The sequence below is a fragment of the Heptranchias perlo genome, chromosome 22 (assembly GCF_035084215.1).
Source record: "Heptranchias perlo isolate sHepPer1 chromosome 22, sHepPer1.hap1, whole genome shotgun sequence".
Taxonomy (NCBI): Eukaryota; Metazoa; Chordata; class Chondrichthyes; order Hexanchiformes; family Hexanchidae; genus Heptranchias; species Heptranchias perlo.
Genome location: NC_090346.1, coordinates 30289973 through 30306260, shown reverse-complemented (window position 1 = coordinate 30306260; position 16288 = coordinate 30289973). Strand labels below are relative to the sequence as shown.

General features: G+C 44.3%; 1 protein-coding gene across 2 annotated transcripts in view; it reads left to right on the top strand.

The window, feature by feature from the left end:
• rgs11 (regulator of G protein signaling 11) overlaps positions 1 to 16288 on the top strand; it is a 140478-nt gene that overhangs the window by 62976 nt on the left and 61214 nt on the right. For both annotated transcript variants that reach the window (XM_068003190.1, XM_068003189.1), the window contains exon 8: positions 11751 to 11832. In XM_068003190.1, coding sequence (XP_067859291.1) covers positions 11751 to 11832 — 82 coding nt within the window. The remainder of the gene's footprint in view (positions 1 to 11750; positions 11833 to 16288) is intronic.

Here is a 16288-nt window from a genome sequence, read left to right as displayed (position 1 = left end):
TATTTCTCATTGGTTTACTGCTATAAGTATTTGCAATGAGTGGTGTATATTTCTGAGCTGTAATTTTTTAAAACCACGCCAATACAAGATTATCATTGGAAAGAACATTTTTGCATAATTTGCCTGTAAAGGTTTATGGCGCTAAAAAGTAACATATATGTGCTTGTGAGATGGTAGAACCCAATCCACATGCTATACTAATATGTAAATATTAGCAAGGATCCATGCATTAAAAGAGAGACAAATTGGACACATGGGCCTAGAAATTTGTTGGTGCCGTGCCCGTTTTACAGGCGTAAAACGGATGTCTAAGCATCCAGTATGATGGGCAGCGTGCAAGCATACATTCTGTACCCAAAGTGCGCCACGCACCATATTGGTAAAGGCTCCTGTATAGGTGTCCAAGGCCTGTGCCAAAAGCAAGCATTAAGCGCTTTGCATATGCAAATACGGGACCTAACCCCTGTTTGAGGCCCCCTTTCCAAAATTAATTAGCGACTGACCACAGTATTTGCCGTTACTTTCCACTTGTCAGTCCAAGCTTGGATGTTGCTTAGGTCCTGCTGTAGGCTGGCGTGGGCTGCTTCATTATAAGAGGAGTTGTGAATAGAAGTAAAAAGTGTAGAATAGTCAGTGAACAAACCCATTATCTTAAGATGGGGGGGTGGGGGGTCATTGATGAAGAAGGTGAAGATAGTTGGATGGAGGACATTGCCCCGAGGAAGTCCTGAAGTCATGTCCTGGGACTGTGATGATTGCCTTCCAATAACCACGACCATCTTCCTTTGTATCAGGTATGACTCCAGCTGTGGGACGGTCTTCCCTTTGACTCCCCTTGACAGTTTTGCTAAGGGTCCTTAATGCCTTGAAGTTGAGGGCATCACCTCTTCTCTGGCACCTCCACACCTGGATTTTCTTGTGAGGAAAAGAAGAAAATAATAAGATAGACTCAATCAGGACAGGAATATTAATAAACAAGCAAATATATTTTGAAAAATACAAGGAATAAAATAGTGAAGATGACTGGGAGTTACACAAAAATCAATTGAAGATAACTAAAATGTGTGTTAGAAGACCAAAGACCGATCTATTGGGAAGACTGCAGCCGTTGTCTTTGGTCCCCACCGCAAACTCTGTTCCCTAGCCACCGACTCTATCCCTCTCCCTGGCCACTGTCTGAGGCTGAACCAGACTGTTCGCAACCTTGGCAGCCTATTTGACCCTGAGATGAGCTTCCGACCACATGTCTGGTCCATCACCAAGACCGCCCACTTCTACCTCCGTAACATCACCCGTCCCTGCCCCTGCTTTAGCTCATCGGCTGCTGAAACCCTCACCAATGCCTATGTTACCTCTAGATTCAACTATTCCAGTGCTCTCCTGGCTGGCCTCTTATCTTCCACCCTTCATAAACTTGAGCTCATCTAAAACTCTGCTGCTCGTTTCCTAACTTGAACCAAGTCTCGTTCTCCCATCACCCCTGTGCTCGCTGACCTACATTGGCTCTCGGCCCAGGAATGCCTCGATTTTAAAATTCTCACCCTTGTTTTCAAATCTCTCCATGACCTCACCCCTCCCTATCTCTGTAACCACCTCCAGCCCTACAACCCTCCGAGATCTCTGGGCTCCTCCAATTCTTGCCTCTTGTGCATCCCCGATTTTAATCGCTCCATCATTGCTGGCAGTGCCTTCAGCTGCCTAGGACCTAAGCTCTGGAATTGTCTCCCTAAACCTCTCCGCCTCCCCACCTCTCTCTCCTCCTTTAAGATGCTCCTTAAAACCTACCTCTTTGACTAAGCTTTTGGTCACCTGTCCTAATATCTCCATATGTGGCTCAGTGTCAAATTTTGTTTGATAATGCCCTTGTGAAGTGCCTTGGGACGTTTTACTATGTTAAAGGGCTATATAAATGCAAGTAGTTGTTATTATTATTGTTGCTGTTAGAAGGGTTATGAGGAAAATAGAAAGGCAAATTGCTGGTTGCAACAAGATGGCTACTGCTTTTTAAAGCTATGTAAAAAGTAGATTGATTGCTAAAGCCCAGAATGGTCCTTTATGGACAATTTGGAGTAAAAAGGTCATGGGAGATCAGGAAATAGCAAATGTCTGAAATGCGTTCTTCACTTCATTTTTCTTGATTGAAGACTGTGTTCAGGTTCAGGATCCAATGAAACTGGCTCAGCAATATATAACGAATGTAAAGTTTCATTATGCTTTGTGTTGTAAAGAAACTCAAGGTAGTAAACATTTGCAGGGCACCTTGATCAGATGAGATATATCCGAGAAACCTTAAACAAATTAGTAAAGAAATAGGCAAGGCTCTTGTAAATAGCTTTCCATAATACAGGAGTTATACTTTGCAGACTAGAAAATTGTTCATGTAGTTACAGTATTCAAAAAAGGAATGAGACATGAACCAGGTAATTGTAGGCCAGTTTGTCTGACATCTGTAGCTGGGAGAATGCTGGAGGGTATTTTATAAGATGCTATCAGTGTCCATCTAAAGAGCACAGTGGGCATAAGAACATAAGAAATAGGAGCAGGAGTAGGCCAATCGGCCCTTCGAGCCTGCTCCGCCATTTAATAAGATCATGGCTGATCTGATCCTGACCTCAAATCTAAATTCATGTCCAATTTCCTGCCCGCTCCCCGTAACCCCTAATTCCCTTTACTTCTAGGAAACTGTCTATTTCTGTTTTAAATTTATTCAATGATGTAGCTTCCACAGATTCCTGGGGCAGCAAATTCCACAGACCTACCACCCTCTGAGTGAAGAAGTTTCCCCTCATCTCAGTTTTGAAGGAGCAGCCCCTTATTCTAAGATTATGCCCCCTAGTTCGAGTTTCACCCATCCTTGGGAACATCCTCACCGCATCCACCCGATCAAGCCCCTTCACAATCTTATATGTTTCAATAAGATCGCCTCTCATTCTTCTGAACTCCAATGAGTAGAGTCCCAATCTACTCAACCTCTCCTCATATGTCCGCCCCCTCATCCCCGGGATTAACCGAGTGAACCTTCTTTGTACTGCCTTGAGAGCAAGTATGTCTTTTCTTAAGTATGGAGACCAAAACTGTATTCCAGGTGCGGTCTCACCACTACCTTATATAACTGCAGCAATACCTCCCTGTTTTTATATTCTATCCCCCTAGCAATAAACGGCAACATTCCGTTGGCCTTCTTGATCACCTGCTGCACCTGCATACTAATTCTTTGATTTTCCTGCACTAGGACCCCCAGATCCCTTTGTACTGCAGTACTTTCCAGTCTCTTGCCATCAAGATAATAACTTGCTCTCTGATTTTTCCTGCCAAAGTGCATAACCTCACATTTTCCAATATTGTATTGCATCTGCCAAATCTCCGCCCAATCACCCAGCCTGTCTATATCCCCTTGTAGGTTTTTTATGTCCTCCTCACTCTCTACTTTCCCTCCCATCTTTGTATCATCTGAAACTTTGATATGTTACACTGGGTCCCCTCCTCCAAATCGTTAATATAGATTGTAAAGAGTTGGGGACCCAGCACCGACCCCTGCGGAACACCACTGGCTACTGGTTGCCAGTCCGAGAATGAACCATTTATCCCAACTCTCTGCTTCCTGTTAGATAACCAATCCTCCACCCATGCCAGAATATTACCCCCAATCCAGTGATTCTTTATCTTGAGCAATAATCTTTTATGTGGCACCTTGTCGAATGTCTTCTGGAAGTCTAAATACACTACGTCCACTGGTTCCCCTTTATCCACCCTGTACGTTATGTCCTCAAAGAACTCAAGCAAATTTGTCAGACATGACTTCCCCTTCGTAAAGCCATGCTGACTTTGTCCTATTAAATTATGTTTATCCAAATGTTCCGCTACTGTCTCCTTAATAATAGACTCCAAAATTTTACCCACCACAGATGTTAGGCTAATTGGTCTATAATTTCCAGCCTTCTGCCGACTACCCTTTTTCAATAAGGGTGTTATATTAGCGGTTTTTCAATCTGCCGGGACCTTTGCCGAGTCCAGAGAATTTTGGAAAATTATTACCAAAGCATCCACAATCCCCACTGCCACTTCCCTCAAGACCCTAGGATGTAAGCCATCAGGTTCAGGGGATTTATCCGCCTTGAGTCCCATTAATTTACTAAGTACCAATTCCTTAGTGATTTTAATCGTATTTAGCTCCTCCCCCCTAGAGCCCCCTGTTTGTCCAGTGTTGGGATATTCTTAGTGTCCTCTACCGTAAAGACTGAAACAAAATATTTGTTCAGCATTTTTGCCATCTCCATGTTTCCCACCATTAATTTCCCGGTCTCATCCTCTAAGGGACCTATGTTTGCCTTAGCCACCCTTTTTCTTTTTATATAACTATAGAATTTCTTGCTATCTATTTTTATATTTTTTGCTAATTTATTTTCATAATCTATCTTCCCTTTCTTAATCAATCCTTTAGTTACTTTTTGCTGTCTTTTGAAGACTTCCCAATCTTCTATCCTCCCACTAAGTTTGGCTACCATATATGTCCTTGTTTTTAGTCGGATACTATCCTTAATTTCTTTACTTAGCCACGGATGGCTGTCATTTCTTTTACACCCTTTTTTTCCTCAGTGGAATATATATTTTTTGAAAGTTGTAAAATAACTCCTTAAATGAACACCACTGTTCATGTACCGTCTTACCCTTTAATCTATTTTCCCAGTCCACTTTGATCAATTCCGCTCTCATACCATCATAGTCTCCTTTATTCAAGCTCAGTACGCTTGTTTGAGAACCAACCTTCTCACCCTCTAATTGGGTATGGAATGTAACCATGTTATGGTCACTCATTCCAAGGGGATCCTTAACTAGTACATTATTAATTAATCCAGGCTCATTACACAGGACCAGGTCCAAGGTTACTTGCCCGCCCCCTTGTAGGATCAGTTACATACTGCTCAAGAAATCCATCCCTAATACACTCAATAAACTCTTCCTCAAGGCTGCCCTGCCCAATTTTATTTATCCAGTTAATATGATAGTTAAAATCCCCCATAATTATAGCTGTTCCCTTATTACATGCCCCGACTATTTCCTGATTAATACTTCTTCCAGCAGAGTTGCAACTATTAGGAGGCCTATATACTACGCCCACTAGTGTTTTTTTCCCCTTATTATTCCTTATCTCTACCCAAACTGTTTCATTATCCTGATCCTTTGTCCCAATATAATTTCTTTGTATTACAGTGATTCCTTCCTTTATTAACATAGCCACCCCACCACCTCCTCTTCCTTCCTGCCTGTCCTTCCTGATTGTTAAATACCCTGGCATATTTAATTCCCAGTCGTTGTCACCCTGCAGCCATGTTTCTGTAATGGCCACAAGATCATACCCAGACGTAGTTATTTGTGCCGTTAACTCGTCCATTTTGTTACGAATGCTACGTGCATTCAGATAAAGAACTTTCAAATAAGTGGTAGTCAATATAGTTTTAGAAGCAATAAGTCATAGCTCATAAACCAACTATAATTCTTTGAAAAGGCAACTAAATTCATGGATGACAAATATCCAATGAATATAATAGATTTTCAGAAAATATTTGACAAGGTTTCACAACTGAGGCTTTTAAGGAAGCTAAAAGCACATGGAATTACTCGTCAAATAGTAGTAGAAAACAATGATAACGCTCCTGGTTATGATAAATGGGAAATGCGCTGTTTGGGACTGCGACTAGTGGAATTCCACAAATGCCCTCTCTGGATTCTCTTTTGTTTACACTGTACATATATAGTATAGAGATGAATAATTCTGGTATATATTTGCTGATGATGCCAAACTCTATGGTCAGGTGTCCAAATTAGGGGTAATTGAAAATATTCAAATGGCTGCAGATAAATTAGGACTGATTTCATTGGGAAATTGTGGAAGCGCACTCCATGGCTTCCTGATTTGCAATCTTGGTGGGCTGGGAGTATGGTTTTGGAAAATCGGCCCTATTAAGTAAATGGGTCACAGAAAGGCAAATGGAATTTAATGTTGAAAAATATAATAACAGTGGAAAAGAAAAAAATTGAATGTCTTTGTTGAACATACACTAAAAGTATTTAGTCAACATGAGGCTGTTAACAAGGCACATTGTGTTTTTTTTTTTTTTATTCGTTCACGGGATGCGGGCGTCGCTGGCAAGGCCGGCATTTATTGCCCATCCCTAATTGCCCTCGAGAAGGTGGTGGTGAGCCGCCTTCTTGAACCGCTGCAGTCCGTGTGGTGACGGTTCTCCCACAGTGCTGTTAGGAAGGGAGTTCCAGGATTTTGACCCAGCGACAATGAAGGAACGGCGATATATTTCCAAGTCGGGATGGTGTGTGACTTGGAGGGGAACGTGCAGGTGGTGTTGTTCCCATGCGCCTGCTGCCCTTGTCCTTCTAGGTGGTAGAGGTCGCGGGTTTGGGAGGTGCTGTCGAAGAAGCCTTGGCGAGTTGCTGCAGTGCATCCTGTGGATGGTGCACACTGCAGCCACAGTGCGCCGGTGGTGAAGGGAGTGAATGTTTAGGGTGGTGGATGGGGTGCCAATCAAGCGGGCTGCTTTATCTTGGATGGTGTCGAGCTTCTTGAGTGTTGTTGGAGCTGCACTCATCCAGGCAAGTGGAGAGTATTCCATCACACTCCTGACTTGTGCCTTGTAGATGGTGGAAAGGCTTTGGGGAGTCAGGAGGTGAGTCACTCGCCGCAGAATACCCAGCCTCTGACCTGCTCTCGTAGCCACAGTATTTATATGGCTGGTCCAGTTCAGTTTCTGGTCAATGGTGACCCCCAGGATGTTGATGGTGGGGGATTCGGCGATGGTAATGCCGTTGAATGTCAAGGGGAGGTGGTTAGACTCTCTCTTGTTGGAGATTGTCATTGCCTGGCACTTATCTGGCGCGAATGTTACTTGCCACTTATCAGCCCAAGCCTGGATGTTGTCCAGGTCTTGCTGCATGCAGGCTCGGACTGCTTCATTATCTGAGGGGTTGCGAATGGAACTGAACACTGTGCAGTCATCAGCGAACATCCCCATTTCTGACCTTATGATGGAGGGAAGGTCATTGATGAAGCAGCTGAAGATGGTTGGGCCTAGGACACTGCCCTGAGGAACTCCTGCAGCAATGCCCTGGGGCTGAGATGATTGGCCTCCAACAACCACTACCATCTTCCTTTGTGCTAGGTATGACTCCAGCCACTGGAGAGTTTTCCCCCTGATTCCCATTGACTTCAATTTTACGAGGGCTCCTTGGTGCCACACTCGGTCAAATGCTGCCTTGATGTCAAGGGCAGTCACTCTCACCTCACCTCTGGAATTCAGCTCTTTTGTCCATGTTTGGACCAAGGCTGTAATGAGGTCTGGAGCCGAGTGGTCCTGGCGGAACCCAAACTGAGCATCGGTGAGCAGGTTATTGGTGAGTAAGTGCCGCTTGATAGCACTGTCGATGACACCTTCCATCACTTTGCTGATGATTGAGAGTAGACTGATGGGGCGGTAATTGGCCGGATTGGATTTGTCCTGCTTTTTGTGGACAGGACATACCTGGGCAATTTTCCACATTGTCGGGTGGATGCCAGTGTTGTAGCTGTACTGGAACAGCTTGGCTAGAGGCGCAGCTAGTTCTGGAGCACAAGTCTTCAGCACTACAGCTGGGATGTTGTCGGGGCCCATAGCCTTTGCTGTATCCAGTGCACTCAGCCGTTTCTTGATATCACGTGGAGTGAATCGAATTGGCCGAAGACTGGCTTCCGTGATGGTGGGGATATCGGGAGGAGGCTGAGATGGATTATCCACTCGGCACTTCTGGCTGAAGATGGTTGCAAACGCTTCAGCCTTGTCTTTTGCACTCACGTGCTGGACTCCGCCATCATTGAGAATGGGGATGTTTGCAGAGCCTCCTCCTCCCGTTAGTTGTTTAATTGTCCACCACCATTCACGACTGGATGTCCACCACCATTCACGACTGGATGTGGCAGGACTGCAGAGCTTTGATCTGATCCGTTGGTTGTGGAATCGCTTAGCTCTGTCTATAGCATGTTGCTTCTGTTGTTTAGCACGCATGTAGTCCTGAGTTGTAGCTTCACCAGGTTGGCACCTCATTTTTAGGTACGCCTGGTGCTGCTCCTGGCATGCTCTTCTACACTCCTCATTGAACCAGTGTTGATCCCCTGGCTTGTTGGTAATGGTAGAGTGAGGAATATGCCGGGCCATGAGGTTACAGATTGTGCTGGAATACAATTCTGCTGCTGCTGATGGCCCACAGCGCCTCATGGATGCCCAGTTTTGAGCTGCTAGATCTGTTCTGAATCAGATCTAGCAGCTCAAGCATTGGGTTGCATCTCAAGAGCGTTTTATTACAAATCTAAGCAGGTTGTTTTATTTCATTATAACCATTTGGAATACTTTGTGCAGTTTTGGTTGCATTACTGCGATATTAGGATACAAATTGTTCGTACAATATTCCCCCGTCCACTATTTCAACAGAGGTGTTAAATCCCTTAGAATCCATTTAAAATGAATAGGTTGTTGTATCCATTAAAATGGCAGACAGAAGAATGTCAGATTAATGTATTAAACAGTCATACACTAATTTCTTAGGCTTATATTTTCAAAAGAACATAGACGCATTGGAGAAGGGTAAGGGAGGAATAACTAGAATTCTTCCAGGACTCAAACATCTAATTTATAAGGATAGACGGACAAAATTGAATTTATTTTCATTGGAGACAAGAAGATCGACTAGTGGCTTGATCCAGGTCTTTCAAATGGTGAAAGAAATTAATAATATCAGTGTTCCCATGACCAGTGGGTGACTATCCCACTTATGGGTCTCTTTGGGGTCATTTGGGAATTTGGAACTAAATCAACTCTCTGTGGCAGACTCGGTCTGATATTTGAAACAAGCAGATCCACAGTGATCCAGTGTATTGTTAATGTTTGACTAACCACTTTGGCTCACTAATGGAACCTGGAGTGGACCTCTCACTGAAGTCTGGGGTTCTTCCCACTTGACTCCAGGTAATCCTGCAATGCCCTAATGCTTAGTATGGTCCTGGCTGAACATGTAGGGGGAAGATTACAGTGCTTTGGTTAAACTCCTGCAGTACCGATGTGCACATTTACATGTCCCTAAGCCTTGGCCCTGCCAACCTGCATCTAAATTCTCTACGGGGAGATAGTGCGTACTCTGTAATGGGCAAACAGAAATTCCATAGTGCTAGATTTCTCAATAACCTAGATCAGAGATTCTTAAATACAGAGATGGATTTCTGCATGTCAGATTCTTAGCTGTCAAAAATGACAGTGTTACAGGACATAAATACAAAATAGTGAAGCTCGAGCCTCATGAAGCTAGAAATGATGAAATTTTCCCTCCCTCACCCATAGTGCTTGATGTATAGACTTCCACCAAAGTTAATGTTAAATCTGTGAACTCCTTTAATAAGTTTGATGTTTATCTGGATAGGAATAAGAGTGAAGGTTATAAGGATGAAATAGGTTTGGAAGACTAAAAAGTTTACAGACACTAAAATTCACTTTGTTCAGGGTCTGGCAGTGTTACCTGGTGTAGGAAGTTGACACTTTTGTTTTCTTGGAAGTTCTACTTGTGTTTAATCACCTCGTTGAGGAAATTTGGGTAAGAGCCTATAACAGAGTAAAGATTTAGTAGAATTTATGGAGCCAGGTAATGGGCCAGGCCTTCAATAGATGGAAGATTTGGGCTACCTGCAGTTCTGCTAACATCAACGTTTTTATTCTTGGTATACTTTTTGACCTAGTAGGGCTATCTATTTAATGTAAGTTGTAGATGTATTTGTGTACTATTCAGGTGCTAGCTTTAGAAATTTACTTTTTAGCAACAGTGCACCATTTAAGTTTTCACACCAGCAGAATTTTTAATGCTGTCATGGCGGAGGACACAGCAGGTAATGGAAGGCAGATTTTTCTTTCAAAAAAGCCAATAATTAGATCACATCACCTCTCTGCAACCTGGAGCTGTTTGATAATTACCCATTACAAAAGTGCACTCCACTCCCAAAGCTCATCCAGTTACTTGCAAAGTAAACATACATTGAAGTAATTTTAATGTATAGATTTTCTTAATGTTATGGACTTTCCTTGAGGCCATATTTTCCTGGTTATCAGTGGGGAGGAAGGAAACTTCTCTCATTGTTCAAGCATATCTTATTAGGGGGGTGGGAAGATTGCAAAGAAGAGCATTGGTAGTGGCTAGCCTGTCCCATCATTACAACCACAGAGGATGGTGTCAACAATAGCGTAGAATAAATAAGGGGAATATTACACACACGGTAAGTAAGCACTGTTTACTGTTCCATGAAGCATTATATGGATTCCATATAATTTGTCATTTATAAACTTTAATCATGACGTAATAGCCTAGAAATTTAGGAACAAGGAGACCAAGATCGGGCTGCTGCTTGCGTTGCAGAGGCCCTCAAGTGAGTGAAACTGGGGGTCGGGATCGAAGGCCAGGAGAGATCGATTGGAGGCTGGGGATCTGGATAGGAAGCCAAGCGGAAGGATTGGAGATCAGGAGGGAAGGATCGGAGGCCGGGGGGAGAGTATCAGAGGCCGGGGTGGTGGGAGGGAGAGGACCGGAGGCTGGGGGGGTCGGCAGAGGATCGGAGGCTGGGGGGAAGAGGATCGGAGGGTGGGGGCGGTAGAGGATCAGAAGCCAGGGGGAGAAGATCGGAGGCCGGGGGGGTGGGGGGAAAGAGAGGATCGGAGGCCGGGTCGGGGGGGGGAGAGGATCGGAGGCCGGGGGGGGGGGGGAGAGGATCGGAGGCCGGGGGGGGGGAGAGGATCGGAGGCCGGGTCGGGGGGGGGAGAGGATCGGAGGCCGGGGGGGGGGGGGGGGGGAGAGGATCGGAGGCCGGGGGGGGGGTAGAGGATTGGAGGCCGGGTCGGGGGGGGGGGGGGAGAGGATCGGAGGCCGGGGGGGAGAGGATCGGAGGCCGGGGGGGGGGAAGAGGATCGGAGGCCGGGGGTGTGAAGATCAGAGGCCCAGGGGAGGATCGGTGCCCGCGAGAGGATGCTAGGGATAGGCCGGGGTGGGGGGAGGCAGGAGGAGGATTGGAGGCTGAGAGGGAAGGATGAGAGGTGGGGGGATGTGGGAGGGGAAGGATAGAAGGCTGGGGATGGTGGGGAGGATCAGGAGTCTGCAGAGGAGGCTGGGGTTTGAGATTGGAGCCCAGGTGGGTGGTTGGGAGAGGAGGGCAGGATTGCAGATTGGGCAGTGGGGTGGGGTTCAGGAGAGGGGGTCGGGAATGACAGTGATTGGGGGGGTGTGGTAGTCAGAAGTGGATGCGAGCTTTCTTTAAATGTGGGATCAGGAGGAGCATTTCAGGTAAGTAAATGTGAAAAACTAATCTTATAGGTAGCAGGCAGTCCCAAAGTTTGGTTTTACTCAGTGTGACTGGCGTGGGCTGCCTCAGGGCAAACCAATCTGGAAGTGGGGGTTCTCAAACAGGCATTCGGATCCTTATTGCATATGCAAAGGCCCTGGACGCCTGTGTTTTCCTTTGCCCAATATGGTGGGCAATATGCTTCCTGCTTGCCATATTGGGGTCTTAGTAAGCCAGTTAGTGCCTGCAAAATAAGTGCTTTGCGGCCAAATTTATAGGCCAACATCTATTACAGTTGCTTTTCGTAATTATTCCTGAATTGATCAACCTGTGTATGCAGATACAGCCTAGCTGGTAAATTGATTTATTTCTCCCTATCTATGTTAATCAACAGGGCAGCTAAGCAACGAAGAAAGTCAGACCGTATTGTACTGGATTGCCAGGAGCAGGCCTATTGGCTAGTCAACAGACCTCCAGTAAGTTATATTACTCAGTAGCAATTAAGTTAATTTGAAGGCCATTGATTTGTGGTGGCAAGATGGCTGCGATTTTCCTCTCCAGCACGATTGCTACTGCAAATGTGTCCGGGACAGTTCTTTCACCTGACTGACTGACCTGTTGTTGATTGGGCAAAGTTTTATCAGTGGATTGCCACTGATATTCCCACTTGCTCTTGGGAGCTTTATTCTAGGGGGTGGGAGGGGGGTTGGAAATTGCAGTTGTTCTATTCTGGTGTTGTTAGCATCAAGTGTTGCTGAGACATTGATGACAGAAATACTGAATAATACTGAGACAGATAGATTTCTGGGCTCTAGGGGAATCAAGGAATATGGGGATCAGGCAGGAAAGTGGAGCTGAGGTCGAAGATCAGCCATGATCTGATTGAATGGCGGAGCAGGCTCGAGGGGCCATGTGACCTACTGCTGCTGCTATTTCTTATGTTTCTTATTTAGAAAGTGTAGCACATGACATCAATATTATCACTTCATTTAAATGTGCCTGCCCATATTTGGGTGGCTGCTTCCAATCTCCAGCGGAAGTGACATCAGAAAACCGGAACAGATATGAAAGTGGACAAGGATACAGTATGAGGAGTCCCCCTGTCTGATAAGTGAAAATGTGTTTTTATTACTTGTAGTTCTGGGATTTTAATTTTTTTAAATTCTGTGATTCACATCTGTTTTTCTGTGAAACCAAAAAGCCAGTGGATACTTTGAATTTGAAGAGTTTTGATATGTATTAACCCCCTCCTCACCCATTCCAATTCACCCCCCCCCCATCTTAAAGGGAAAATCTAAATCCTGTAAATCTTCAATATCTAGTGCTAACAAAGTGGACTGAACTCTACGACCCTCACTCTGTAAGTGCAAGTAGCATGTAATGTAACCTGTATATCATAACCCAAGAAAGTATGTAAACTTTCAAAAAAAATTCTCCTAAAACATTGGAATACGGGGGCTCATCACTGTTGGCCATTAACATGTATAGAGGGCACAGATTTAAGGGGATTGGCAAACCAACCAGAGGCAACATGAGGAAACATTTTTTTACGCAGCGATTGTAATGATCTGGAATGCTCTGCCTGAAAGGGTGGTGGAAGCCGATTCAATAGTAACTTTCAAAGGGGAATTGGATAAATATTTGAAGGGAAAAAATTTACAGGGCTGTGGGGAAAGAGCAGGGCAATGGGAGTAATTGGATCGCTCCTTTCAAAGCGCCGGCACAGGCATGATGGGCTGAATGGCCTCCTTCTGCGCTGTTTCATAGTATGATCATATAAATTGGGTAACCTTTGCTGTCAATTAAATGTTGCTCTATTTGCAGACAGGAGCTGATCCCCATAAATTTAAATGTTGCTGATTTAAATTTTAATACCCCTTTCCCATTCCACAACATAGTATGTGAATTTACCTGGTTCTGCTCCTCTTGTTCTGTATGAAATGAGAAATGCAGGAATATAGCAGCTGTTTTTAGCTGATGCTCACGTATTGCAGGACTCTGCAGGTTGCCCACTGGAACTCCAGCCCTGAAAGTGAGCGAGCTGCCCATCGCCAATGTGATCACATGGACAGCCCATCGATTATACTATAATGAGGCAATCAATAGAATTCTATCAGTATGAGTTTCTTAAAAAAAAAATACACAAGATATTTAAAATGTATTTTTATCTGAGGTTTGCATCTTATAAGTGGCTTAATTGTTCTGTAAATATGAACACACAAAAATTGCGGACAGGAAAAGCTCTACTGGCCCAGACACTGAGTAAAGATACTGGAGCAACATTTTGTGTTACTACTTCCTGAATTGTGGCACAAATGTGGCATTAGCAGCCACAAAGTCCAGAGGAAATCAAGTTCCATGGGAGGCATGCTAGTTTAGGACCCCACTACATTATCAGGTCTGGCCTGGGGCGGATATTTGAAGCAGGCATCTGAGCAGGCAGGAGCTTCATTACTCTATACAAATGAAGTCGGGGAAGGGCATTACTCAGTATGCCCTTGGGAACCTGGTGGGAAGGAGGCCCTGGACAGATGCACTGCAGCAACTCGCCAAGGCTTCTTCGACAGCACCTCCCAAACCCGCGACCTCTACCACCTAGAAGGACAAGAGCAGCAGGCACATGGGAACAACACCACCTGCACGTTCCCCTCCAAGTCACACACCATCCAGACTTGGAAATATATCGCCGTTCCTTCATTGTCGCTGGGTCAAAATCCTGGAACTCCCTTCCTAACAGCACTGTGGGACAACCGTCACCACACGGACTGCAGCTGTTCAAGAAGGCGGCTCACCACCACCTTCTCGAGGACCATTAGGGATGGGCAATAAATGCTGGCCTTGCCAGCGACGCCCACATCCCGTGAACGAATAAAAAAAAACCCAGGCAGGAGTGCCTTTAAAAGGCCCACAGATTTCTCAAGTATTTTAGGGCTTTAAAAGGCCCTTGTAACTTTTATCTGTTTATTTTTACTGCTAATGCCCAGGCTTTCATGGGCCTTTATGCCAGTTGTCATTAATTATTTATTTTTTTGGCCCCTGCTCCCTTTATTGGGTTGGCCAGTGGGGATGTTCCAAGCTCTCATGTTCAGAGGAGGAGGAGGATTCTAACTGAGAGATACCATTTAGGTCAGGCTGCCTGAAAAGTGTTCCATGCCTTCTGCCCTCTGAATCTGTAGAAATTGGTAAGAGAGAAGTAACATTACCTTGCTTTGGCAGACACTTTGTTGGTGGATGCTCAGCATAACAAAAGGGGACTGCACCAGCATATCCCAGTGACATCACTATGAGATGTGAATGCTGGCTAATCCTTATGCTCAAATGATTTTCAGAAGAACCCCAGTCACAGCATGACGTGCTTTACATGGTACTTTGTGAAAGAAGGCATGAAATGAAAAGCAAGTCCAATGTCATGTGTTTGGTCACATCCACCAAGATGCCACCAACTATTCCTGCAGGCCCTTGGAAAACTTACCTGGGAATGACATGGAGACCCGTCTTCTTGGGGTCTGTGTCAGCATATAGGCGGATGCTCAGCTGTAAGGATTTGCACGTGTACAGGAACCATAACATTCAGCTATGGCCTGGAACTAAGCTGCACCTTCATGCAGGAATGCTGCAGTGCTGACCTATAGGATGGTGCTGTGGAGTGGCACAGAGGGCCACTCTCCACAAGCAGCTCCTGCTGCACCACCTCACCATCAGCAGCCATCAGACCGACGGTCAAGTGCTGAGCTCTTCTTTCACTTGCCTGTAAACTCATTCCTCTGCACTCAGTTCCCTTTCTGTTCATTTTTCCCTGCCACGATTTAATCGCCTGTTCCTTCTGCTTTGGCAAAGTTTGCTGATAGGTTGAAATGGCTTTTAAGATTCTCCACAAGCTTTCTGAATTTTTGTCCCCTCCATTGTGACACTACCCTTTAATTTTCCTCATCATTTCAAATTTCACTAGATAATTTTTACTAGATTCCTAGATCCGCTCGGGTTTGCATCTGGAGTTGAGAATAATTATGCAATTGATCAGAGAATTGAGTGCTATTTGCACTTTAGATTCAGATGAATATTAAAGCAGTGCAAACCAAATTAGAACTGACTTGTACCTGAAGGCAAAAGTCAGCCCCACTACCTTAACTGAATGAAGAAGAGTCTAATCTTTGCACCTCACAGGCATTGGAAAGTTTATAATGATTAAATCTCTGGCACCGCAGACAAATATGCATAAAACTAAGCATCTGTTAACCTTATGTTACAAATCCTAGAAACAGGGATGATACAAAGGAGCAAAAAATATAGACATCACCATGTCCTCAGATCAATATGGTTTCCTCCATGGTTATTCACAGTACTGAATAAAGGTTTCTGAGGGTTATGTCCTTGATATGGTGCTTCCTAATTTCAGACCAAAAAATTGAAAACATTAAAGCAGCTTTTATCCACGGCTAAATAAGTTACATTGCCCAATGGGTGGTAATGGATCAAGAGCTACCAGATTAATGGGCTGGCAGAAAAACATAGAGCTATCCCTGGAGGTAACAAAGTAAGCTGCTTTTATGCTGAAAGCTAAAGCTTTTATTGATTGACAGAAAATATTAGTGATATATCCAGATAAATCTGCAACTTAGGTTCTGTTATAGATGAATCTGTAATTTAGTACAGTAGCCAAAACATTGTAGTTTTTATGTTTATTGAAAAAAGACAGATGGGCAAAATAAAATTCATATTGGATTATGCATTAGTAAATAACCTTTTTTTGTTATATTTCTTTGGAGCACGTTAGCTACATTACAAAATGGATTGTAATAATACGCTTCAGCCTGATGAAACCACATACAAGAAACATACTTTGATTTCAATTGTGTAATACAGTAAGAGCTTTGAAAGCATAAACCAAATAAAGGGCAAATGTACCATATAATTACAAAGAACAAGTGTTGT